This window comes from Pelobates fuscus, chromosome 9 (genome assembly GCF_036172605.1).
Source record: "Pelobates fuscus isolate aPelFus1 chromosome 9, aPelFus1.pri, whole genome shotgun sequence".
Lineage (NCBI taxonomy): Eukaryota > Metazoa > Chordata > Amphibia > Anura > Pelobatidae > Pelobates > Pelobates fuscus.
This window is the reverse complement of record NC_086325.1, coordinates 138,087,427-138,115,277: the sequence shown is the minus strand read 5'-3', so window position 1 is coordinate 138,115,277 and position 27,851 is coordinate 138,087,427. Positions and strand designations below refer to the sequence as shown.

Here is a 27,851-nt window from a genome sequence, read left to right as displayed (position 1 = left end):
TTACTATTATGTTTGTTCCCTGTATTTCTCCCCAGCGCCAGTGTGTAGAATACTCTTTGAAGGCTCAGCCCTTGCGCAGATACATTCCCAAGCAGAAATACCAATACAAGGTCTGGTACATGGTGAACTCTACTGGCTTCGAATACATCATGTTTGTTCTTATCCTTCTCAACACGATCGCACTTGCCATGCAGGTAAAATGACGTTTGTATGCCTGTATATAGCATGATAGACCCACTAGTATGTGAAAAATGTATCCATCAACAGGAATCCAGTGTTTAAAATGAACTGAAAAAATATATGTGATACCACACTCAAAATATAATGCAAAAAAAACTTTATATTTATTTCACAAATTTTTCATTAGATATAGGTACTGCAATAGCAAGTGGTAATTTGCTCAATAGCGGAGCTGTTGCATGCCTATATTGTTCACTTTCAAAATAGTAAGCAAAGGCACAATTGCATAACCAAAAGATAATGAATAAATTGCAAGGTGCATTGAAGTATACATATATTCAAAGTCCCAGCGTGTACACACTAAAAGAAACTAAAAAATCTTAATCCAAATGCCGTGGTTCAAAGGAAGTCCCGTAATGGACAGCTCTCACCCCTATCAGTCGGAATGTCCTCTTTAAATGTGCAGTCCGATATGTCTGGGCCCAAACATCCCTCACAGCAGCTTCCAGACACACAAGGCTCAGACATCCCCTGCAAACTCCAGACACCTCGAGGTTTGCGGCCTAGTCGAGTGAAAGGTGAGGTGAACAGCCGTCGCCTTACCTCTCTGCCACTTGCCACGTCGGAAGCGATAGCTGCGGGTCCTGTTCCCCCCCCCCCCTTCTCCCTTTGGACCGGCAGGGGTTATCAAGGTCCCCACTGACTGCCCCACTTACCTCCGACATCCACTGGCGCCAGCTATTGTGTGGGCTCAGACCGCTACGCTTCCCCTCAAAATGACGGACGGACCAAACAGGTTGCCATCTGAACCAGCCTTACTTGCTGAATTGGAACAACGCTTGGATGAGATTTTTACCCGCTTCTGGGTGCAACTCGAGGTGCGAAACAAGGCTGCCCTGGCACGGAGCTGGGAGGGAACATGAGGAGGAGATGAGCATGTGGCGCAGGCACCCCCTCCGGGCGCAAGTACCCAACAAGCTACAGCTCCACGCAGACATGGCCCACCTAGGCCGAGGGCCAACAGGGGAAATCACCCACACCATCGGCCACGAAGGCAGAAGACCCTTCGCCGCAGGCGGTGTCAGAACACCTGGGGCTTTTGTCACATCCCATCCAGGAAGGACTTGGACTCTGCCACGAGCCCCCGAGTCCGTGGTCTCAAAGTGTGGGCCCTCCACACAGACTGGGGCTGGAAGGATACCACATGGTGCCCTGGTAACTCCTCAGGGCTGCACTTGCCTGTTTCCGAGTCTTGGTGTGGGCAGAGCATCCTAACCTGGGGCCGGGACTGATAACATGTTGCCAGCCAATAATATTACCTACCGCCATGATCCTGCCTGTATATTGCATTTCTGCCATAAGCACAACCTACCAATGCCTACTCTTGCATACACATGATTATGCAAGCACCATGATTGTCTGAGTTTACCTAGCTCAGTTTCCTACAGTTGCAGGGAGGGGGGATTCAGTGGTTATCCTATCTTGTACACCTAGTGAGGGGCACAACATGCAGACTCTTACCTAAGCACATAAATATCAATACTGTTATATGCTACTCGCACTTGTGTTAAACAGCCACTACTCCTTACTTGCTAAGTCAGTCTACAGAGTTGATAACAATCTTGGGAGCCCTGCCGTTTTTCTTTGCATAATCAATTTTCTCTTACTCTTAATGCTGTTTTGCATGCACACGATGTTCTGTAGACAATTTAAACACCCATGAGTACTCCATGATAATGATACAAACTGTGTGCTTTACTTCTGATATAACCTTAACACTTAAAAAAAATAAAAAGTGCCGTCTCATCAAAATGAAGCATTGTGATCTCTTTCAATGTTCATAACTTCACGTAACATGTTTCATTGTGTATTCTCCATATTCTTACATTTTGTTGTTGTGACAATGCAGGCTGTTTTGTTTACATACGCATGACAAAAATGACATTTGTGAAATAAATCTAAAGTTTTTTTGCATCATATTTTGAGTGTGGGATCACATATATCTTTTTTTTATATCTATCTAAGGTGTATTTGTGGGCTACCTGGATACCAGCACCACAATAGATGAGAGAGTGCCAATACATATGGTAATATTTTTAAATGAACTGGGCTATACGCCACCAAGAACACTGACCAACGCAGTCTACCTTCCCTGTAGCAATACAACAGAACAAAGTTCAGCAACTTTATTAGCAATAATCCAAGCAAGGAAATCTCTCAAAATGCAATTATTTTTATTATAACACTTATGGAGTTAAAATAAAATTCCACGTTGCTCAGCTCAGAAAAGTTAGTGAAAAGGGTAACCACAAGACACTCTGTATGTGTTTTCAATTATACAATGCTTTGTCAAGGATGAAAGGCGCACACAGTGTACAGAGGTTGTCTTTAGCGCTGTCTTTTGTTATCTTAGCTTTGTGGAATTTGATTTTAACCAACATGTGGGATCATAAAATGTTCAGATTTTAAAAGTGTGCGGTTATTATATAGCTATAACAACAGATAAGGAGGTCAGCGATAAAAGTATGTTAACAGGAAGGGGGCTAAAAATTTTATAATTCTGGCATGTGTGCATCAGTCTGTGTATTTATGTGTGTGTCATGCATCTATATGTGTATAGATGTGTGTATGTTTCAGTGCGTGTATATTTATGTATCTGAGTATGTGAGAATGTGTCAGTGTGTGTATATGTTTGTCTGTCAAAGTATATGTGTATCTGTGTTAGTATGTAAGTATGTATATAAAGCAAAAACAAGAGAAAGAGCTGCTACGGGGTCTCAATATAGAACAAAACATGATACCCCGTGCATCACCTGGATATAAATATAGCCACGTAGGCAACTAGTCTGTAAATTATTATTATTATTATTATTATTATTATTATTGCCATTTATATAGCGCCAACAGATTCCGTAGCGCTTTACAATATTTTGAGAGGGGGGGGATGTAACAATAAATAAGACAATTACAAGAAAACTTACAGGAATAATAGGTTGAAGAGGACCCTGCTCAAATGAGCTTACAGTCTATAGGAAGTGGGGTATTAGAAACATTAGGATAGGAAATATCAAGTAGGAGTGAAGCAGAGCTGGAGGAGAGAGCAAAGCACTATCCCATAGGGACAGGTATGTAAGGGAGAGATTACTCTGGGAGGCCATACGATTTCCTGAAGAGATGGGATTTAAGGCCCTTCTTAAATGATTGAAGACTAGGGGAGAGTCTGATGGCAGTAGGCAAGTTATTCCATAGGAGAGGAGCCGCCCGTGAAAAGTCCTGCAAGCGTGAGTTGGCCGTACGGGTGCGAGCAGCGGTCAGGAGGTGGTCGCGGGCAGAGCGGAGGGTACGAGGAGGGGCATACCTCTGGATCAGTGAAGAGATATAAGAGGGGCTGGAATTGTTCAGTGCTTTAAATGTATGGGTTAGCACTTTGAATTGACTCCTATAGGATACAGGGAGCCAATGTAAGGACTGGCAGAGGGGCGAGGTGTGAGAGGACCGACTGGATAGGAAAATCAGTCTAGCTGCAGCATTCATTACAGACTGTAGCGGGGCAGTACGGCTTTTGGGGAGACCAATCAGGAGAGGGTTACAGTAATCCATGCGGGAAATTACTAGAGCATGGACAAGCTCCTTGGTAGCATCTTGCGTAAGAAAGGGGCGGATGCGGGCTATGTTTTTGAGTTGGAACCTACAGGACTTGGCAACAAACTGGATGTGAGACTCAAAGGTGAGACCAGAGTCAAGTATGACGCCAAGACAGCGCGCTTGTAGGGATGGACTCATGTGGATATCACTGACTTGAAGGGAGAGTGAGAGAGGAGGATCAGTATTAGGAGGAGGAAAGACAAGGAGTTCAGTTTTAGAGAGGTTAAGTTTGAGAAAGCGTGACGACATCCAGTCAGAGATGGAAGAGAGGCAAGCAGTGACACGTTGCAGGACGGCCGGGGAGAGGTCCGGTGAGGAGAGGTATATCTGAGTGTCATCAGCGTACAGGTGGTAGTTGAATCCAAAAGAGGCAATACGTTTTCCAAGAGAGGCAGTATAAAGAGAAAATAGAAGGGGACCAAGGACAGAGCCTTGGGGAACTCCAACTGAGACAGGGCGAGGGGAGGAGGTATCCTTGGAAAAGGAGACACTAAATGAGCGTTGGGAGAGATAGGAGGAAAACCAAGAGAGGACAGAGTCACAGAGACCGAGTGATTGAAGAGTTTGAAGGAGGAGAGAATGATCAACTGTGTCAAAGGCAGCAGAGAGGTCAAGGAGAATTAATATGGAGTAGTGACCTTTGGATTTAGCGGAGATTAGGTCATTAGTCACTTTGATAAGAGCGGTCTCAGTAGAGTGGAGAGGGCGGAAGCCAGACTGAAGAGGGTCAAGGAGAGAGTTGGAATTAAGGAAGTGAGACACACGGGTAAAGACAAGTCTTTCCAAAAGCTTTGATGAGTAAGGGAGCAGGGATATGGGACGATAGTTTGAGGGGAAGGACGGGTCAAGAGATGTTTTTTTCAGGATAGGTATTACAGTGGCATGTTTAAGGTCAGCAGGAACAGTGCCAGAAGAGAGAGAGCAGTTAAAGATGTGTGTTAGGATAGGCACAAGACATAAATAATGGATGGCTCGATAAATCCATAGAGGGTAAGGCTAAAACGAATATAAATCAACAGAAAAAATAAAGTATATACAAAATACCAAATACCTACTATACCACAGTAGATGATATAGGGAACAACCACATTGCTAAAGGGGATCAAGGATACAAAAAATAAATAAAATAATGAAGCTTTATTGGAAATTACTGAAACGTAAGTATCCTTCCCCTAGTGTCCCTATATCCACACAACACTCTACCAGACAAAGGGTTGGAACCTTTAGGAGTGTATAGCAAAACTCCAGTAAAGGTATACAGGTCCCAGACACCCCCCTATGGAGCCCTAATATAAAGACACCTAATAGGGGCTAGAAACCCTGGGTAAAAACTATATATGTACAACAGGGGTCCTATTAGTATAAGTAGAGAGATAGATAGATGACAGGGAGAGAGAAATTTACAATGAAGTGAAAGGTCAGTTGCAAGCGCACTGACAATAACTTTATAAAGCCTCTCTCCCTGTAAAACTAACTAGACCGGTATAGTGGTAAGAAGGAAAATCAAAGATATGAATTTAGAGCATATTCAAAGTGCTCAAAGCCCAAAGTGCCCAGTGCCCATGTGAGGACAAAAAACAAATATAAAACACCCGACGCGCGTTTCGGTGCTTAGGTATTGCACCTTTGTCAGGGACCAACAGAATAGTGTACATAGCCCCCCTTAAGTACCGTGGGCGCCAAAAAAGGAAGATGTACCTGTAGCCTATCAGAGGCATGGAGTGGCGACCCCATCAGGTGATTCAATACTGCATAATTATGTCCATACAAAAACATGCTTACAGGGGGGCGGGGCCTGACAGTTATGGTGACTGGACGCATTCTCTTTGAACTCCTCAAGTGTGACAAGCTATTATCCAGTTGCCCAGGTGTCTCCGACTTGGTTTGAGCCTCCTTGACACTCTGATTCAGTTGACCGGCTCGGGGGAAGCTTCCAGCGGTCATTGACTTTGGTCTCAACTGAGACTCGCCGAGTGAGAGGCCTGGTTAGCACTGCGGCAGGGAGAGGCGGCCGATCTCCCAGCCCGACACATGCTGACTCACCATACAGCTAATACCCTACTACCACCTTCCCCCCTTTGGACCAGTGGGGATGATCCCGGTCCCCACCCTAGGGGTCCCTGCTCTTGGAGGGAAACCAGTAGGACTGCCATTACACACGACAATACCGAGAGAAACATAGCTACAATGGCGGAGACCACGTGTTTCTCAAAGCACCAAAGAGTGTGGTCCGGAGTAATGTCTCGGCTAGATGCTCGACCAATTCTAGGACACACTAAAACTAGGTTCCTTCAGACGACCCCTCAAGCCCAACTACCATGCTTACCTGCAAAGTTCATCAAGGGCCCCAGTAGCCAGCGAGTGGCAGCAGATTCAGTGACGGCATGCCTCAGGAGGCGCAGACTGCATCGACAAGTTCCAAGGAAAGCAAGTCACTAACCTGTTCGCAAAATGTTTTAAAACTACAGCTTCCATGATGCTTTACAGTGAGGAAAAAAGTATTCGATCCCCTGCTGATTTTGAACGTTTGTCCACTGACAAAGAATTCTGTCTTCTGTCTCTCACTGTTAAAATACACCTACCATTAAAATTATAGACTGATCATTTTTTTTGTCAGTGGACAAACGTTCAAAATCAGCAGGGGATCAAAGGTTGCCTATCCCTGGTGTAGAGTGAGTGCAACAATGTATGTTTGTTGCAGTGTGAGTAGTAGTATGTGTAGCTGTGTGTGTTTGTGTAACAGTGTGGATAGTTGCAGTATGTATCAAATAGAATATAAAAAAAAAAATTAAAATGAAAGGAGCTACCCCATTCCTCCCCCGGGGTGGGCATAACCCACAATGTAAATAGTGTTTGGCAGGCACTCCAAAACAAATTTCAAATTTTGGTGCCAGGGTTAGAGGCTGTGGTCACTGGTCACCTGGATCCACAGCAATAAGAAACATAGAAAATTCAGGTGGTTTATAAAGCCATCAAAGTGAAATGGCCTTTTCACTTTGATGGCTGCATAAACCACTTGAATTAATTGCTGAGTGCTGAGGTCCTTTATCTTATGTGCGTTCATAACCCACAAAGACATTAATAATCAGCCAAAAATATAAGAAAAAGGAAAACGAGGAGGAGGGGAATTGGATCATACTTAGATAATGTACCCCTATTCCTTATATATTGAGTACTTTATCTAAAAAATTATGACATCTCTTAGAATGTACTCTTGACGTATATATGGACTTCCACTGATTGGTGGATACTGTCCTTTTGCCAGGAGACCTCTATTTTTAATACATCTTGTAATGTTCTTGAAAAAGATTCCTGGCACAAGGACATTGTGCATTGAAAGTCCAGGTTGGAGACTACGAAATTTGGAATCCCATTGTTGGCCATGCTATTTTATTTAGTATTCATTTCTACTGTGATCACTTGGGTATCGTAGAAATAACTGACATACATATATATTGAAATGTTGTATTTACTTTTCCTTTAATTATGTATGTATGTTTGTTTTTGTGGTTTTTGTTTTCAGCATTATGAACAGTCAAAGCCATTTAATTATGCTATGGATATCTTAAACATGGTGTTCACTGGACTCTTCACAGTGGAAATGGTTCTGAAACTTATCGCATTCAGACCCAAGGTCAGTTTGTGTTGTTTTTCTCTATTTTGGTCTGTTCCTGCTCAGTGTATTTATCTCCACTCTTTTCCTGTCCTGTGTCTTACTAGTTCTCTAATCAGACTAACGGAAATGGGAGCAGTTTTGCAGACATTTGTTAAAGGGATTATCACTTTTTCTAAAAATAATTTTTAACACAAGATAATTATTTTATTAATAAATCCATTTTTGTTTTATAAAATATGGGCATTCCTGCTAATATTTTAAACACATTCTTGAAATACAAAGGAAAAGGAACGAAGCGACCTGCGACATGAAAATCCAAAAAATTAAGAGCCAAAAAAAGAAATTCTCTAAAAAATAAATAAAATAAAAAAAAGCCAAAAACCGTCTGCTGGAATATCTGCAATATGCCTGAATGGAATTTGAAAGGTTTATTCAATGCAAGTGCACTTCAAACTTTGGGCCAAAATAGCCGAACTGAAATTATAACTAAGTTGGAGAATATACAGTGATCAGCCACAACATTAAAACCACTGACAGGTGAAGTGAATAACATTGATTGTGTCGTTACAATGGCACCTATCAAGGGGTGGGATACAGTAAAGTAGAGAGGGCACTGGTGCAAGAATATTTTGGGCCTCCGCTATATCGCAAGGATAGACAAAAAGGTAGATTCCCATTTGTCGTACAACTTCCATAATGCTTTGCCAGCCAGGGATATACCATTTGCCCTTCCTTGCATGGTTATATTTAGCACTGAACAGTGTTTGTGTGTTTGAATGTAAGCATGTTTTGTATGGAGTATATGTGTTTGGATGTAGGGATGTATTTTTGTGTACTTTTGTCATTTGAAAGCAGTGATTTACTTGTGTGGTGTTTGCCTATGTAGTTTTGACATTTGACTGCAGGGGTGTCTTTGTATGTAATGTTGGAGTTTGAATGCTGAGATGTAAGCACATATACATATGCACTACCACAAACACACACTGAAACATACACACACATATAAACACACAGACACACATGCAGGAACAGACACACACTGACACACATACAGATACACAGGTACAGACATGCAGATACACACACTAACACACATACAGATACACAGACACACATGCTAACACACATACAGATACACATTGACACACATGCAGATACACACACACACACACACACATATACACACAATGGCACTCAAATACAAACACTGACATACATGCACATACACAGATACACAGATGTACACACTGACTCACAGATACACAGACATGTAGATAGATACACAGACACACAAACAAACATACAGATACACAGATAGGTACAGGCACACAAACAGATACACATACAGACACAAACAGTTAAATACATAGGCAAAATGTGCAAATTTATAGCCATCCTCCTGTTTCCTACATTTTGGGTGCAGGAGGCTGGCTTTTAATGGGGTCCAGTCCAGACTTTTGAGAGTCAGAAAAAAAAAACACAGAATATAACAAAGGGACAAACAACACCGATATAAATAAATATAGTTACATCTACTTCTTTGAAGTCAGTTAATGCAAATTAACCTTGATTGGTAATATAACCTCAAAAGACAAGAAAGAGTAACAAATACTGTAGTGCAATATGTCACTTATATTGGCCGTGCTTGTGAAAAGGTGTATAGAGTACTAACTCACATTTTACTGAGCTACTTAGAGCTCAGCTTTGTGTCGCCTGGACGGTACAATCCCGTCTTAAGATATGTGGAGCTTTGTTATAGTTGACGTCCAATATATATAAGGGAAATAAAACAGGAAAAGGCTTATGGTGCATTATATTAATACACAATGTGAATGATAAAAGTGGTATCCTACTTACAATTTCCAGAGCAATGACTTGCTCTGATTGGAAGAGCGTTGGTGGTATTATCCCAACCTGGGATTTGCAGGATATGAATAGACCAGGAAATATGATGACAGGTTGAAATATAAAAATATTATTTTTTTTAAAAAAAGGGAATATATACAGTACCCCTCACATTTTGGTAAATATTTTATTATATCTTTTCATGTGACAACACTATAGAAATTATACTTTGCTACAATGTAAAGTAGTAAGTGTACAGCCTGTATAACAGTGTAAATTTGCTGTCCCCTCAAAATAATTCAACACACAGCCATTAATGTCACAAAAGTGAGTACACCCCTAAGTGGAAATGCCCAAATTGGGCCTAATTAGCCATTCCCTCCCCCCCCAGTGTCATGTGACTCATTAGTGTTACAAGGTCTCAGGTGTGAATGGGGAGTAGGTGTGTTAAATTTGGTGTTATCGCTCTCACACTCTTTCATACTGGTCACTTATTTTAATATGGCACCTCATGGCAAAGAACTCTCTGAGGATATGAAAAAAAGAATTGTAGCTCTACATAAAGATGGCCTAGGCTATAAGAAGATTGCCAAGACCCTGAAACTGAGCTGCAGCATGGTGGACAAGACCACACAGCGGTTTCACAGGATAGGTTCCACTCAGAACAGGCTTTGCCATAGTCGACCAAAGAAGTTGAGTGCATGTGCTCCGCGTCATATCCAGAGGTTGTCTTTGGGAAATAGATGTATGAGTGCTGCCAGCATTGCTGCAGAGGTTGAGGGGTGGAGTGTCAGCCTGTCAGTGCTCAGACCATACGCCGCACAAAGCATCAAATTGGTCTGCATGGCTGTCGTCCCAGAAGGAAGCCTCTGCTAAGGATGATGCACAAGAAAGCCCGCAAACAGTTTGCTGAAGACAAGCAGACTAATGACATGGATTACCGGAACCATTTTATGTAGTCCGATGAGACCAAGATAAACTTATTTGGATCAGATGGTGTCAACCAGGTGAGGAGTACAAAGACACATGTGTCTTGCCTACAATCAAGCATGGTGGTGGGAGTTTCATGATCTGGGCCTGCATGAGTGCTGCCGGCACTGGGGAGCTACAGTTCATTGAGGGAACCATGAATGCCAACATGTACTATGACATACTAAAAGCAGAGCATGATTTATGCTTGCTTCCTGCTGGCTGTTTGCTAATTGCTTACATTATTTTCCTGAAAATTTAGCTTCTTTCACCCTTTCTCGTGTGTGCTTTTGTCCTATTCTGTTTCCGCTTCCATCCTGCGATATCTGTGTTTTCATCCTGTACCGACTGTCATTCTGTTTAGTTTCTGCATCCACCCAGCTCTTTCAGCCTCTGATTTGCTCCTGGTCACTCTCTTTGCTCTTGTCCTGATCAACTGTTTCCGGTTTCACCAAAGGAGGGCTGGCGACTTTTGGCCTTAGGGGCGAGTGGCAAATTGTCATTTTTTTGCACAAAAACCTTGCAGATCTCTGTGTAGATGGTTCTACTCATACTGTGCTGATGATTTATGGGTTTGAGGTGCGTTGTCTAACATCATACACACTGCAACCTCCAATATTGTGTCCTGTGCAGCATGAAGAAGCATTCACAGAGGCTTGTACATGACTAAGTGATACAGACACTGTTTCCTGTCTTCCTGTCACCCTTTAGACATTGATGCAAGTAGCTGACCCCACAGCTACTTGCAAACACCTCCACACCATACACACTCATCATAGACTGACAGCCGGGTATCCTGGGATATATCCCCGTAGGACAGTCATTGCTGGAGATCACTCAGATTATAGGCCACCAGCCCAAGCACAAACCCACCCTTTCACCTTCTTCTATGTGTGCTATCCATTATGTTACTCTGCTTTTACCCTTTTAGCCGATTTTATTCTGTTCTGTCTCTGCATTCGCCGTGTTCTATATTAGCTTTCCATCTGTTTAATCCCTGCTCTTACACTTTTTTTTCTCTCCAATTATATTCAGATCTGTCTCTGCTTTCATCTTATTCTTTCTATCGTTAACGTTATTCTGTTCTTTCTGCTTTGGTTTTGTTCTTTGTGACCCTGCTTTCTGTCAGTGGTTGGTGTCGATTGTTGCACACTTTCTTCTCTGCTTCTGCTTTTATCTAGCCTTCTCAGTTGATTCCTGCTTTTCCTTCCTTTCAGTTTCTCTGTAATGTGTCTTACCTAGATGTACTGTGATTTATCTCTTTTCCACGCAGCATTACTTCTGTGATGCTTGGAACACCTTTGATGCCCTCATCGTTGTTGGCAGCCTGGTGGATATTGCAGTCACGGAGGTCAATGTAAGTCCACATTTGGTAGTAATGAAAACATGCATTGTTATCGTTATGAGTAAAGTGAGCATTTCCATCTTATTTCTGGTAGTGTAATATGTATTACCATGTAACATGATAGGCTTGACAAGCCTCATGAATCATTTTATACAGGTTTTATCTACTCAAAAATGCACTACTTTGGCTTTTCCAAAAAGGGCTGCAGCAATGAATCAAAATAAAAGTAAATTAATAATCATGCTTTGCATAACCCGTGTTCTTAAACTCCCACTACTCTTGGGCAGCAGCAATGGCTATGGTATCAGCTCAAATAAATAAACCAAACATTTTGCGGGTTGATTTTTTAGTTTGTTTAATTCTATTTTGACTATTTAATTCACACTAGGTTTTGTATCTTTGTATTACTTGATGAAGTGTACATTGTACAAGGCTGTCATATCTAGCAAATCTAGTAAACGTAGCCCAATATACTAAAGTTTTGGTACCTTTATAATATAAATGAATTACAGAATTTTCAAAGACCCCTGATGGTCACATTACTGTTGGCCGGAAAAGGGGGGCAGGAAAAAGGTGAGTTCTACTTACCTGAACCTGCCCCTTGCGGGTGCCACCATCTTCTTCTTGCAGGTCCTCTTCGCCAGGAGCACGCCCAAGACGTCACTTCTGTACATGCTCAAGAGAAGAGCATTGTGGCCTATGAAGGATCCCATTGGATCCTCCATAGATAGAGCCAATTTTCCTGCAGCCGTCACTGGTGACGGCTGGGGCATTAACACTTCTTGACAGCGGTAGCTCCGCCCAGTGTCTAAGAAAGTCAGGTGTACAAATATATATAAGAAAAAGTAGTATGTTTTTAGTTAGAAATAGATGCAAAACAAAAAAAAAAGAGAGACAGAGAAGGAAAGAGGAAGCGATTGGGAAAATCGCCTCTGGATTACAGGTAAGTACGGAGTAACGGTGCCACTTTAACTTGAATCTTTAGTTAAAATATCTCAATAACAACAATCATTTAGCATATATCTGATTCACTGTCAGATCATTCACTGTCACAATGCTGGTATCACCACTTTGTTTTAATTGGGTCCTTTTTTATACAGTTTGTACTTTACAGGAGAGATAGGTCACGTCACTACAAATGTTGTGGATTACAAATCTCATGATGTTCAGCCATCTAAAGTGATTAGATGAGCACCATGGAGGTGGTAGTACACTTCCTCTAACACACCAGAGGGTACTTATCCAATTACAATATTTTATGTAGCGCCAACATACTATGTAATTGGCAGGGACAGCGTGTAGGTGCGGCAATCACACAGTAAAGTGCTCTGTAATGTGTGAGCTGGGAAATCCCTCTGCTGATGTCAGTGGGTAAGGTTAGTGTAAGATTAGGGTTAAGGTTAAATTTCTGGTTCTAGATTCCTAGTGTAGGGCTAGTGTAGGGTAAGGGTTACAGTAATCACCGTGACCACTTATGCTTAGAACACTACACAAACTGAGGCATTTGCACTAATCAATGAATCTATTTTGAGTTATTTTTTTCCCTTCAATTGAACTTGAAGTGTCAAAATTATTATTAGCAAAACGGTGAACAAGTGTGCGTGCTTTTTCCCATCCCCCCCCCCCCCCCCCCCCATATTTAAAATTGTATTCATACTTAATGTTGTGTTTGATATACTTGTAGGGCATTAAAAGAAAGCAATTTCTATTCTCTAATAAAACAATATATAATATGTATGGGTACACGGAAATTATGGTGAGACGAACACGTAGCACAAATTCTAAGTTTAGTTTTTGTTCATAAGTTGGACAATTGACTCCTTCCTTAAGGTGTTAAACAATGTCTAGATACTTTACTGGCAAATTGAGTGTTTTACGATATAATAGATAATATATAGCTAACCTGTGTAATAGACTCAGACGGTTGTTTCTTTTTCTTTTGCGTGGCAAAACTTGAAATCTCTTCAAAGTGGGTTTATTGCTAGTATTTTGGCTTATATTACTATATAATAAGGTAATCGTTTAGACAGACAGTAAGAAGCAAAAGAACAGAAATACAATCCTGCCCCAACAGGTATCTCATATTATAGAGAATATTGTGCAGTTGCCCCTCCTATACTTCTCAATGTTATGTCTCACATAGCTGAGCTGACTCTGTGACATGCATTCAGAGGCAAGCCACATTCAGCCAAACGCACATTAACAGGTGAGCTAGCATGCATATCCTAATTAGTTAATCTAGAACTGACCCAAAGACAAACTAACATTGTCCTGCAGGAAAACTGAACTTTAACATCATATGTACCTATAACTAAATCAATTACATGTATAGCCCTGTAACATGTTGTTTCTAACGTTTAATGGCTCCCTTTTGGATAGTAAACTGAATATATTGTTTGCTCGTCTGTGAGCGTAGGGCAGCTTCAAAATACCAATATAATACTGTTACAATCATAATCTAACTTAGGGTTCATTGCTCCTTGTATTGTGTTTCTTGTTAAAAGTAACAGCCTGCGTTGCAGCAGTTCATATAAGTTGTCCCATGATATGGTAAATTATGACTCCACTAGATTCATTCAAAATAGATAAAATGCTGTCTAGGATATAGGGGGACAGGTGAAAGCATCTTCACAATAATTACAAAGTATTAAACATTTACTTAGGAACAACAACAACAAAAAACAATATCATTATAAAAATCAGAGAATGTTCACACAGGCTTTCAGGCTGAATACGTAAGCCCGGTTATTCTTTTTCTTGTATGTTGTTCGTTTGTTTGTACAAACGTAATAAACCTTCATCTTGAAAATGTAAATACAATAAAATGTCTTCTGTAAAGTGTCTCATACAATGTATAGGGTCTGACATGTCTGGAAAGGTTTGTTGCAGATGTTATTGAAAAACCTATCCCTGTTTCTTTGTCAAATGCATACATGGAATCATCGTCATCATCTTCATCATGACATTATGGTCCATTCCATCTCCTTCTTCTGTCTGTTTGTTATATGTAGAATGGATGGCATGTTGGAGAGGTATGTAGTAACATGCAGAGGTACCTTTTTATGGAGGGACAATGAGACTCTAATTTCATTGTACACGTTATTGCTATCCAATGTACATTATTTTAATGTCCCTCTGTCACTTGCAAATAGATTGATGTAGGGCACTTATTACTCCATAAGTTGTCTATAGCAAAAATATACAGCCACCAATGCTGATATGTATTCCCCAAAGCAAGACATTTACATCTATTACCCTTTCTGTTTATTCATTCACTTCTATTTCCTTATGGTTCTTCGCCTTCTCAACAGAGTTCGGAGGATAGCTCCAGAATTTCCATTACCTTTTTCCGGCTCTTCCGTGTTATGCGTTTGGTAAAACTGCTCAGTAAAGGAGAAGGTATTAGGACATTGCTGTGGACATTCATCAAATCCTTTCAGGTAAAGTATTTAAGAAAACTCCTGAAAAAATTAGGGCTGAAGGGCATATGGGTAAACTTTCTGGGTTTAGACTGGAAACTCTAGCATTAACTGTTCACTGCTATTTCTCCAGTTAAAGCCCCTCTACTCTCGGGGGGAAGAGGGGGTAGGGGTAGTTTCACTTATTACCAACCTAGCTCTTTTGCTGGCTCACCAATTTTTAGTCAACGCCAACATTTTAATTTGTGGGGGGCCCCCTTCTTTTCTAACCCCAAATAAGGAACAGGAAGACCTCAAAGCCCAGATATTCCCACCATTCACATAATGTGCTGTTTTGTCACTTGACATACCAGTACAGCAGCCACATTGGGCTTATATGCTGGGAGACCAATGATGGCTGGTCTTTGGTGGCCTAGCATGACATCAAAATTAAATGTACACATCATGTACACTCAGAAAGAAGTAGATATACCAGAGTAAAGTTGACTGTATTATAAAAATCCTGGGTCCTGCATTTTAGTACTGTAAATCTGAAATTCTGAGATAAATTCCCATTTTAGTTAGTAGGCCATCAACTTGGAACTGCTCTGGTAACATGGCTCTTAAGACAAAAGTCCTAAATCTCTTAAGTGATTGGGAATGATGATGACATGTGATCATCATCAATTGGAAAGCCCGAAGTTAGACCTTTAAAACCTAACTTGCAAGTGACTTTTTAAATGTTTCACCTCTATTTTTCTGTCTTTTCTTCCAGGCTTTGCCGTATGTAGCCCTGCTCATCGCTATGATATTTTTTATCTATGCTGTAATTGGCATGCAGGTAAGCTATATTTGTGCAAGTCCTGTAAACTGTGACATTTAAATAATGGAAGAGATGTTGAGTGCTACATCTACCAGAGTTCTCACGCACCCAAAAGCATATAAGCCAACTTGAGGAACATTCACCAAAATGGTCAAGTTGTCTGAACTTCCTAGCACTGTCCATGTAATTGCCCATGTAATTGTCCATGTAATTGCTGCGATGAATGATGATCAAGAGATCTGCTTCACCAGTGGTACAGATGTCTCTCCTCTGATATTTCTCTATTGCATTGGTGTAGAATGAGAACATTGAAACATGACATTACATCCATCCATCATTAAATGGATCAAGGAATATTGGAAGCATAGAGATGGGAGACTGGTCAAACATTCCTGTAGACCATTACACTTTACAAAAGAAAATGTGTGTAGGTCTCTACTTACTGGGTTACTCAGTTGCTTGCCACGTCAATAAGGCTATTCACTCAAGCGTGAATTGTTGGGAATTCAGTTCAGTGAACTAAAATTGAATTTGAAATTTTAGGGCTCAGTTGACAAATTAAAAAAATTCTCCAAGTCAGCTATGTTTTCAGCTAAACTATTTTGATCTAAGATTTTATACTTATTTTATACTTAAGATTTATACTTTGAATTCACAGTGATTTACCAACAATTCAATCTAATTCTTTCCATGTATATATCCATGAATTGCAAAAATAAAAAGAACTGTTTTGTATTCCTATGTGTAGACATTCGGTAAAATTGCTATGCAAGATGGGACTCAGATCAACAGAAATAACAACTTCCAAACTTTTCCCCAAGCCGTACTGCTCCTTTTCCGGTACGTATGACCTCCGCAGGATGGTATTATATTGTGTGCATACTATAATATTGTAAGGTTTTATTTACTAAACTGTGAAGCTAATAGCTGATTTGGACAAAAGTATCTTAGTTGACTACAATTATAGCTTTTGCAATTCGATTCTCAATTCTTTAGAATTAATTGTTCACTCTAAAGAGACAATAAGAAGTATTTTCTTGTCTAACCATTCTCTGTCTGCAGTCTATTTGTGATAAAAAATATTCTATTCTAAATGCATCTATATATCCTCCAACATCTTTACACATACCATCTCTGCTTGTTATGTGAATATACTACTCTCAATGTATATAAAAAGGAAAATTAAAATAATGTAAGACTCGAGTGTCAATCAAAACAACACTTCTACGATATCTCATACAATACCATACAAAGTATATATAAATAGCACACACACGTATAATTATACAAATAGACATGGAAAAAAACCTAACAAATATAAACATGGCAAACGTAAATGGATTGGTGTTTACAAAGTTAAAAGTTTACATATGCCCTCCTAGGTGTGCTACTGGGGAGGCTTGGCAGGAGATCATGTTGGCCAGTCTGCCGGGCAAGAGATGTGACATTGAATCTGATTTTGCTCCTGATGAGGAATTTACCTGCGGGAGTAACTTCGCCATTGTGTATTTCATCAGCTTCTTCATGCTCTGCGCCTTTCTGGTGAGTATGGGAAATAAGGGATTTTGAGACTTTTCATGTGTTTACATTAATGCAGTACGATAAAAATAAAGAAATAAAAGAAAGAAAGAGAGAAAAGATACCAGCAGCATTATCACCACTCACGTGGATAATCTGCGGTGAAATGCAGATTAAATGAATAGGTTTTTTAAGGGAGGGAACTCCATTTTAATGCCCATGAGTGGTATATTTTATGGTAGTGTATTTTAGTGTGGGTCATAGAGTCCTGAGAAATCTTGGTCTACCTCCAGTGGTCCATAATTATGTCTGTGATTCAAGATTTTGCTGGGAATCATTTTTCTGTGATTGCTGACATGCCGTAAAACAATTTCTTCTGTCCAGATCATAAACTTGTTTGTGGCTGTCATCATGGATAACTTTGATTACCTCACAAGGGATTGGTCCATCCTTGGCCCCCATCATCTGGATGAGTTTAAGAGAATCTGGTCTGAGTATGACCCAGAAGCCAAGTAAGTCCCATCACAAAAACCTCGGCCACTATTTTTGCTAGCTTGCAATGCCACCTATCAGTTTAACATTATCAATATATCTAATCATTGTTAACACCTTTTGACATTAACTTATAATTACCTGCAGTGTATTAACTCAGAATCCCCCCTTGCATTTTATCATCGCTACTCAAAGAGATTCTAGAACCATTACCTTGCCATCCTCGCAGTGCTACCAACTAATATTTGTTACCATTACAATTTTCCTGTAATCAACATTTCTTCTCGTTCTCATTACAACACCCCATTTCTTTGACAATTATATCCAGCATGAGCATATCACTCTCATCCCATTTCAACACCCCACTCACTCTAATTAACATCACCGCCCTGTTGTCCACAGGTCTTTTGTCTCCAAGCATTCGTTCACAAACACCATCATCTCAGGATCTTCATATGATAATGGTTGCCTTCATGGGCGTCCGCAGGAATTTTTCCAGGGGGGGGGCATAATTGTAATGACATCTATGCTTGGCCCCTTTTTGACAGTGTCATGAAGGGGAGGAGCATATTCATTATCACATAAAGCCAGGGTGAATAGCGTTTTCACAACTATGGTGTCAGGAATACATGTTTGTATTCCTGACACTATAGTCACCTGAACAACTTTAGCTTAATGAAGCAGTTTTGGTGTATAGAACATGCCCCTGCAGCCTCACTGCTCAATCATCTGCCATTTAGGAGTTATATCCCACCTCCCTGCATGTGACTTGCACAGCCTTCCATAAACACTTCCTGTAAAGAGAGCCCTATTTAGGCTTTCTTTATTGCAAGTTCTGTTTAATTAAGATTTTCTTATCCCCTGCTATGTTAATAGCTTGCTAGACCCTGCAAGAGACTCCTGTATGTGATTAAAGTTCAATTTAGAGATTGAGATACAATTATTTAAGGTAAATTACATCTGTTTGAAAGTGAAACCAGGTTTTTTTTCATGCAGGCTCTGACAATCATAGCCAGGGGAGGTGTGCCTAGGGCTGCATAAACAGAAACAAAGTGATTTAACTCCTTAATCAGTGTTTCCCAACCCAGTCCTCAAGGCACACCTACCAGTCCAGGATTTAGGGGTGACCCAGTTGTGTCTAAGGTGTTTTTTCTTTTTTTTTTTTCTAAAAACACCTTAGGTAATCCTTAAATCCTGGACTGGTAGGTGTGCCTTGAGGACTGGGTTGGGAAACACTGTCCTAAATGACAGTGAATTGAGCAGTGAAATTGCAGGGGAATGATCTATACACTAAAACTGCTTTATTTAGCTAAAGTAATTTAGGTGACTATAGTGTTCCTTTAAGCAAATTAAAGGAACATTCTGGTCACCATAACAACTTCATCTAAATGAAAATGCTATGATGCCAGGAAGCCCCTGGGTGCTCTTTCCTTTAAGGGGTTAAACCGCTCTCAAATGGTTTAACCCCAAAGGCTTCCTCCAGCTCCAGGTCCCTCAGTGGTATTCGGCATCTGAAACGGAGTGTCAGGAAGTGCAGATTGACGTCAGGCATGGGTGCCGCTGATTGGGTAGAGTTAACAGTTGACGCTCTAACCCAATCGCTAGTTCCCGGTTCATATTTTTTTTTTTACTTTTTTATGAATGGGGAGCTACTGATTGGCTTAGAGTGCAAACTGACCGCTCTAGCCAATCAGCAACACCCCTACCCAGCGGCACTCTGTGCTTCCTGACACATTAAATAAAAGTGAACACATTAACACTGATATTTTTTTACCTGTTGAGATGAGAAGGTCCAGAGTTTCCCTGCCAGGCCCAGGTACCAAAGCCTTATGATGTGGTGTCCAGAATAAAGTGGAGGGTTCACTTCATTTGTCCTTCCTGCTCCAATCTCCTTTTCTACTCCTTCATTTGACAGTCTTCTTTTTCTTCTGACACTGTCTTCTATATTTGGCTCCTTCTGCTCCTTTACCTTTCTGCTCCTTTCTGCTTATTTTGCACCCTTCTGCTCCTTTCTCATTCTGATTCCTTTCTGCTTCTTGAAGAACCTTTCTGCTCCTTCTCCTACTTTAGCTTTGTGCTCCTTCTGATTCTTTCTGCTCCTTTACCTTTGTGCTCCCTCTGTCCCTTTCTGCTCCTTGCAGACCCTTCCTGCCCCTTCTCCTTGCATACCCTTCCTGCTCCTTGCTGCCCCTTCCTGCTCCTTGCTGCCCCTGCTCCTTGCTGACTCTTCATATATAGGCTGCCCCCCATGCCTTACTCCCCTAATATATAGGCTGCCCCCCATGCCTTACTCCCCTAATATATAGGCTGCCCCCCCATGCCTTACACCCCTAATATATAGGCTGCCCCCCCCCCATGCCTTACTCCCCTAATATATAGGCTGCCCCCCATGCCTTACTCCCCTAATATATAGGCTGCCCCCCCATGCCTTACTCCCCTAATATATAGGCTGCCCCCCCATGCCTTACTCCCCTAATATATAGGCTGCCCCCCCATGCCTTACTCCCCTAATATATAGGCTGCCCCCCCATGCCTTACACCCCTAATATATAGGCTGCCCCCCCCATGCCTTACTCCCCTAATATATAGGCTGCCCCCCATGCCTTACTCCCCTAATATATAGGCTGCCCCCCCATGCCTTACTCCCCTAATATATAGGCTGCCCCCCCATGCCTTACTCCCCTAATATATAGGCTGCCCCCCCATGCCTTACTCCCCTAATATATAGGCTGCCCCCCCCCGCCTTACTACCCTAATCTTTAGGCTGCCCCCCCATGCCTTACTCCCCTAATCTTTAGGCTGCCACCCCCGTGCCTTACTCCCCTAATCTATAGGCTGCCCCCCCATGCCTTACTCCCCTAATATATAGGCTGCCCCCCCATCCCTCACTCCCCTAATATGTAGGCTGCCCTCCCGCCCCCCATCCCTTACTCCCCTAATCTATAGGCTATTTTAAACTCCCCCACCCCATCCCTCAGTTACCTGATCTGTATGCTGTCTCTGGCTGCATGTGTTGCTCCCCTGAGGTTTCCATCAGCAGAGAGAAGCAGGGATAGATAGCTTCCTATCCCTGTCTCTCTCCTTACACAGCGCCACCTACTGGCCGGCGCCGGTATTGCAGTTCATTTTAAATCTCACACGAAAATTAGCAGAACAAGCTGAAAAATCCAGGGGGGGGCCACCCCCTTCCCCCCCCGAGGATGCCCATGGTTGCCTTAATAATACAGATGAGAGATTAATAGCAATTTGCATTATGTTCCCAGGGGCCGTATCAAACACTTGGACGTAGTTACCTTACTGCGCAGGATTCAGCCTCCTCTTGGGTTTGGCAAACTTTGCCCACATCGTGTAGCGTGTAAGGTGAGAGTTGTAGAACAAACTGTGTGGTGTAAATCACCTCTGTCCTGGTCTTCTAAGTCACTGGTTTTGTTTCTATCCCTTCACTTTGCTCCCTATAGTGAGTGCAGATAAACTTGAGTTAATTTTTCAAATTGAAAACACAAAGGGGAAAATCCAACTCTACAAGTTCTTTATAAATGTGGAATTCTATATATTTATTTTGGTTCATCACTGACTTAACAGGCTGCAAACTCCGCCAGTGTGATATTCTAATGGAAAAGTAGATAAGTATGAGGTATAACAAATACATTGAACTATTCTTGTGACTTATAACACATTAGCACGAGTGCAAGAGAACACCAGCAAGGACATGGTTAACATGGGAATCACCAGGCGGATAACCGGAGTTCATATATTCAAATTGCAAAATTAAGGCTAAAATATCAAAGTTGTGGCTATAGTGGAGTTGAAAAAAGTCTCCAAATCAACTATGCTTGCCTTGAATTGTCAATTTAATTTTAATTTGTAGTTTGGTTAATAACACTGACAGTCATTGTAGATGCGTTTTTAAAAATAAATTATATATATTTAAATGTTCATTGCCCCATCTTCTAAAAGGCCAATTGCTAGGCTTAGTGTATTAGCTAATGCTCTCAGCCTATCACCGGGGGCATGGCTAAGCGGAGAAGGGAGGACGCCAATGGGCAGTGGTGTCGGGTGCTAGAGTACCAACTTCAGGTTGCAAAATAATTTATACCCTGAAGGTAAGACTGCGTCCAGACACTCCTACTACCATAACAACTTAAACTTTACTTGGTACTGGGGTGTGAGTGCTGCTCCAAATATTAAAAAAAATATAAACTTTATACAAAGTTAAAAATTACATAGGGAAAGAATACTGGGTGCACACCCTAATGAAGTGTGCAGCATGTTACACAGTGTTATCTCTGTGTTACTATAATAGCTTTGTTATAGTCATGTATAACTTGTTGTAGCCATAAAGTGCTAACATGAATTAATAATGACGCAGGTTTTAGCAATTTGCATTATCTGGGTGGGAATTCCAGTCATGAATTATTGATGTTTTTCCTTTGTATACTGATCACCAGTGATAGTGTATAGGTTGACGTATACACACTGTTGCAAACAGTCTTTTTTTTCCTCAATATAATTCCAACAGCAGGCTCTGTCTTTACTTAGTCTATTGCCCCAAGCAATGTCCCATTTATCCTCAGCTGCCACTATTCATGCTTACAGTTACAATCTGTCAATGGCTGGTCATACATTTTAAATGTCTTTTGGCATATAATTCTCAGGCGCCCCTACTTCTCAAACAGTCCTATTTTGCTTGCTACACGAGTTAGACGGCATGCAAGAAAGTAGAGGAATACATCTCTCAAGATTGCACTGCGCCAATACATAAAAAAAATAAAAATGCAATTCCTGGCTAATCATGGCAGCATCACTTATGGGTAGCTCCTCCCTTAGCAGTCACAGGACAGGAATTAATTAGATTAATTAATTAGACTGATAGGTATAAAGAGTCCCTCCTCCCCTTACACCTCAGTCTTTTTTCCTGTCCTTAGCAAGTTCTACAGGACTTTTTACATTTTGTTTTATGGCCACCTTCCTGCGTTTGTCGTGGGTTCGTTCCAAATGAAGTTCAGCCTCTCTTCATTTGAAGGACCCAGTAAACAGCCTGCATGAGCAGGACTAACTGGGTCAGGTTCAGTGTAAGTGCTGAACTACAGCGTGGGACTAGAAGGTGTTCTGAGGGAGACACTGTTCCTGTTTATTTATGGGATTGGTTATCCTTAAAAATTCCCCTTGTTATCAGCTTGCCCCTAATAACTGGGGTCCAAAATCCCCCCCCATACCTTGATGGCAGTTCTTTTGAATCCATACTGAGGGGGTCCTCCTGTTGGGTGATCCTACCTGTAGTGTTTGCTGATGGTCTGAAAGCTATCTGGTTCCCTTAGGGGTCTCCTGGGATTTCTTGTTGTCATGGTGCCTTCTGCGGCCGTGGAGGCACTTCCCCGATTGCCTGTGGCTTCCTGGGGGTTCGGGCATTGTGGACTGGAACGCAGTATGCGCTCCAGCAGACAGGCTGGTGGTCGCGGCCGGATCCGGCGAACCCGGAAGTAATTTGCATCGGCCGCGAGCGTTTGGAACGCATAGCGTGCGTTCCAGCGGTCTGCGCATGCGCGGACCTTGGCTGCCTGGAGGTTTTTGCTGTCATTATAAGGTAGGATTACCAGTTCTTCTGTGTTTCTTGTTTAAGGTTTATTTTTTTTATTTATTTTTTTGGCTTGTCAGTCTGCCTCTGGCTTTTTATTGGGAATTGTGTGTTGAATTTCCTTTGATTCTCCTTTGTAGTATGGATTCTTTCTCTGCCTTTGCAAGATCCCTCTCTAGAAAACATAGGTGAGCCATGAATTTTTTTTTCTGGGGGGGTGTTAAAAGAGTGCCAAACTAAGCCTGTAATATATGTTATTTATGGCTTTATTTAGCCCCAGCAAGCATCTGGATTCTCCAGCAAGGAAATCAAGGGAAAAGACCAATAAATGCATTAATTGTTCGTCTCCTGCTCTGCATGGAAGGAACCTTTGCAGGGAATGCTTATTGGAAGCGGCAGATGCCCCCATTGGGGGTTCCCCACAGGACGACCTTAAGCTCTGGATTTCCCAAGCTATTGCTGAGGGCTTTAAGTCTACCACGGTGTCTAGTGGTCCGAGTAAGACGCAGAGCGGAACCTCAGTCTTCCAGCTCTGGAGAAGACCCTGATGTGTGGGAGGTCTCAGATGATGGCGAGGAGGAAGTTGAATATACCTCCAGGTCTCTTGACTCGAAGTCTATTGATAGACTTATTTCCCTTCTCAGAGACACTCTTAGTCTCACGGAGGAAAAGTCTGTATTGAGAGAGGCTGACAGGTTCTTTGAGGACCTAAAACCGAATAGACCTACCTTCCCGGTGCATTCCTCGATCAGGGACATGATCCTTCAAGAATGGAATAAGCCAGAAAGGAAATCCTCCTTGAAAAATAAATTCACGAGGATTTATCCTTTCTCTGCCATGGACTGCTGCCTATGGAATTCAGTTCCTAAGATTGACGCTGCGGTGATTCATATGGCAAAGAAAACTATGCTTCCTATTGACTCCATGGCATATCTCAGAGAGCCTATGGAAAAGCGTATGGATGGTGATTTGATTAAAGCCTACTTGGCCCTGGGCTCCGCCCTTCATCCGGCAGTGGCACTGACCACGCTCTCCAGGGCTTTAACCCCTTAAGGACACATGACATGTGTGACATGTCATGATTCCCTTTTATTCCAGAAGTTTGGTCCTTAAGGGGTTAAGAGTGTGGCTCGCTAATTTGGAGGAAGACATTGATCGGGGTGTTCGTAGGGAACATCTTTTGGAGAGCCTCAAGGACTTTAGCCTTGCCACGGAATTGTGTTCAGAAGCCTCCCTAGACATCACTCGCATGATTGCCAAGAGTATGGCCCTGTCTGTGGATTCTAGAAGGGCCTTATGGCTTCATTCGTGGGGAGCGGACTATGCCTCTAAGGCGTCCTATTTGGCAAAATTCTGGAGGATGCTATTCAAAAAGCTGCTGATGGGAAAAAAAGCATTTTTGCCTCAAGTGAGCAGAAAGAGCTTTCCCTCCTCCTGGAAGAATAAGCGCTTCAAGGATCGGTCCTTTCGGGACAGCAGAAGCTATAAACCAGGAAGGGAGTATTCCAGAATACCCCGTGTTGGCCAAAAATATTACGGACGTGTGGGTCACATCCATCATAAAGGAGGGTTACAGGATAGAATTTTCCGCTCGCCCAAAATCCGCTTTCTTCAAAAAATCCAGGGTGTCGGCAGGCATCAAACGAAGGGCCATGAGGACCTGCATTTCTACTCTTTTGTAACAAAAAGTGGTGGAAGAAGTTCCAAGACAGGAAAGGTTCCTTGGGGTTTACTCCACAGTGTTCTTGGCCCCAAAACCCCAGGGAAAGTGGTGTCTCATCTTGAACTTGAAGGGTGTAAACTCCATGCTCGATGTAAGAACATTCAAAATGGAATCTTTACAGACCATCTTGAAGAGCGTCAAAAGAGGAGACTGGATGACCTCCATAGACTTGAGGGACGCCTACTACCAAATCCCTATAAACCAAGATCATATGCAGTTTCTCAGGATCTGGGCGCTAGGAAGGCACTTTCAGTTCCGGGGACTACCGTTTGGCCTCAGCTTGGCGCCAAGAACATTCTCGAAAGTTCTTGTCACCTTGATAGCCTTCATAAGGGAGAAAGGTATCGAGATCTTCCATTACTTGGACGACATCCTTATCTTAGGTCCATCTCAAAGGATGGTAGCTCATCACACGTTGGTGGCAATGAATATTCTTCACGGTTGGCTTCTGAACGTAGAGAAAAGCTCCCCGATTCCTTCTCAGACGATCATATTCCTCGGAGCAGTGGTAAACACCGTATCTGCCCATGTGTTCCTGTCTCCAGAAAGGGTCACAAAAATCAGAGACAAAGTAGGGAAGCTACAAGGTCTCAAGACTGCTTCTGCAAGAGAAGTCATGAGTCTCCTGGGTTTTTTGACATCGACTATAGGGTTGGTAAAATGGGCCCAGTGGAAGTTTCGTCCGGTCCAGAATTGCTTCCTTCTCCAGTTCCACAGAGTGGGAAAAGATTGGGAGCAAAGGATCTCTCTACCCCTGCCCGTGAGGAAAGGGTTGAACTGATGGAAGAACAAAAATAATTTGGCAACAGGCTTCCCGTTGGAAGAACCTCCTTGGAAGGTTATTACAACAGATGCCAGTTCTTTTGGATGGGGTGCCTACTTCAATTCTACATGGACTCAAGGGAAGTGGACCCTAGAAGAGAGTCAGCTACACTCAAATCTAAGAGAACTGAGAGCTGTTACCAAGGCCATCTTGGTGTTCCTACCACAGTGGGTACTGATCAAAACAGACAACCGAGCGGTTGCTTCATATGTGAACAAGCAAGGGGGCACAAGAAGCAGATTGCTCTTGAAGGAACTGGCTCCCTTGATGACAATCGCCATGACCAATCTACAGGGTCTGAATGCGATCTATCTTACAGGTTCGGAGAACTTGACTGTGGACTTCCTCAGCAGAAAGGAAATTCTTCCGGGAGAATGGAAACTTCACCCGGCAGTCATTGCATGGATTGCCCGTTGGTGGGGCATGCCCCAGATCGACCTGATGGCGTCCTCCCATAATCATCAGGTGGAGAATTACTTCTCTCTCCAACCGGACAGTCAGGCAATGGGCCAGGATGCTCTCTCTCTTCCTTGGTTATTCGATCTGGGGTATGCCTTCCCTCCCCTACTCATGATACCCAGGTTCCTGCGGAAGGTTTGGTCGGAAGGAAAGAAGGTTATTGCCATAATTCAGATTTGGCCTCGGAGGCCGTGGTTCCCCCTATTGTCTATGATGAGCCAGGAACAGCCATGGCCTCTTCCTGTTATGGAGGATCTGCTAACGCAGGGCCCAATATTCCATCCTCATCCGGAACGCCTCAAATTGGGGGTATGGGTCTTGAAAAAGAAAGACTTCCACTACTAGGTATCTCAGAAGCAGTGGTCAATACCCTTTTGCAATCAACGAAAGCTTCGACTTCCTCATGCTACCATAGGATCTGGGATGTGTTCCGGGAATGGGATTCGGCCCAAAATATTGACTTTCTGCATCCTCACAATACTGAAATCTTGGAGTTTCTGCAAGAGGGTCTGGATAAGGGCCTTAGCCTCAGCACTCTTAAGGTTCAGTCTACGGCTCTTTCAGCTTTGTGCAACATTTCATGGACTTCGGACCCTTTGATCTCCAGGTTCTTCAAGGCAGCTTTCAGGTTGAGACCTCCTTCCAGATCTACTACCCCTCCTTGGGACCTTCCTCTGGTGCTCAATTACCTAACTGAGGATCTGTTCGTTCCTCTTGAGAGTTTGGATGCTACCCTACTGACGAAAAAAAGCTTTGTTTTTGGTGACAATTACTTCCGCAAGAAGTAATTACTTCCGCAATTACCTAACTGAGGATCTGTTCGTTCCTCTTGAGAGTTTGGATGCTACCCTACTGACGAAAAAAAGCTTTGTTTTTGGTGACAATTACTTCCGCAAGAAGAATTTCGGAGATTAAAGCATTTTCTACCTTATCTTCTTCTCTACAATTCTATCATGATAGGGTGTGCCTGAAGCCAAAACCTGAGTTTCTTCCTAAGGTGGTCTCTCAGTTTCATCTCTCTCAAGAAGTGGTGCTTCCATCATTCTACCCCTTCTTCGCAAGAGGAGGTTAGGTGGCAACGTTTGGATGTCATGAACTGCCTGTCTATGTACCTTAAGCGTTCTGAGTCTTACAGAAAAACTGACCAACTCTTCGTTTTACCTTCAGGAGCCAGGAGAGGTGAGGCGGCCTCTTTATCTACATTGAAACGTTGTATTTCGCTAGTGATCAGGAAAGCATAGATCTCTAAAGATCGATCTCCGCCAATGAAGATAAAAACTCATTCTACCAGAGCATTGTCGACTTCATGGGCTAATTGGGCAGAGGTTCCATACGATGATATTTGCAGGGCAGCCACCTGGTCTTCCCGATGACGTTCATGAAACACTACAAGTTGGATGTGAATACTCCTTCCACTTCCTTTGGGAAGAGTGTCCTATC

General features: G+C 42.3%; 1 protein-coding gene across 1 annotated transcript in view; it reads left to right on the top strand.

Annotated features, from left to right (window-relative positions):
- The window catches only part of CACNA1F (calcium voltage-gated channel subunit alpha1 F), a 102,603-nt gene that overhangs the window by 61,261 nt on the left and 13,491 nt on the right, over positions 1-27,851 (top strand). Inside the window, exons 30-39 of the mRNA XM_063432517.1 lie at positions 36-194; positions 7,349-7,459; positions 11,529-11,612; positions 14,612-14,632; positions 14,912-15,040; positions 15,774-15,839; positions 16,570-16,661; positions 17,204-17,363; positions 17,724-17,851; positions 21,095-21,191. Of these exons, the coding sequence (XP_063288587.1) occupies positions 36-194; positions 7,349-7,459; positions 11,529-11,612; positions 14,612-14,632; positions 14,912-15,040; positions 15,774-15,839; positions 16,570-16,661; positions 17,204-17,363; positions 17,724-17,851; positions 21,095-21,191 (1,047 nt within the window). The remainder of the gene's footprint in view (positions 1-35; positions 195-7,348; positions 7,460-11,528; positions 11,613-14,611; positions 14,633-14,911; positions 15,041-15,773; positions 15,840-16,569; positions 16,662-17,203; positions 17,364-17,723; positions 17,852-21,094; positions 21,192-27,851) is intronic.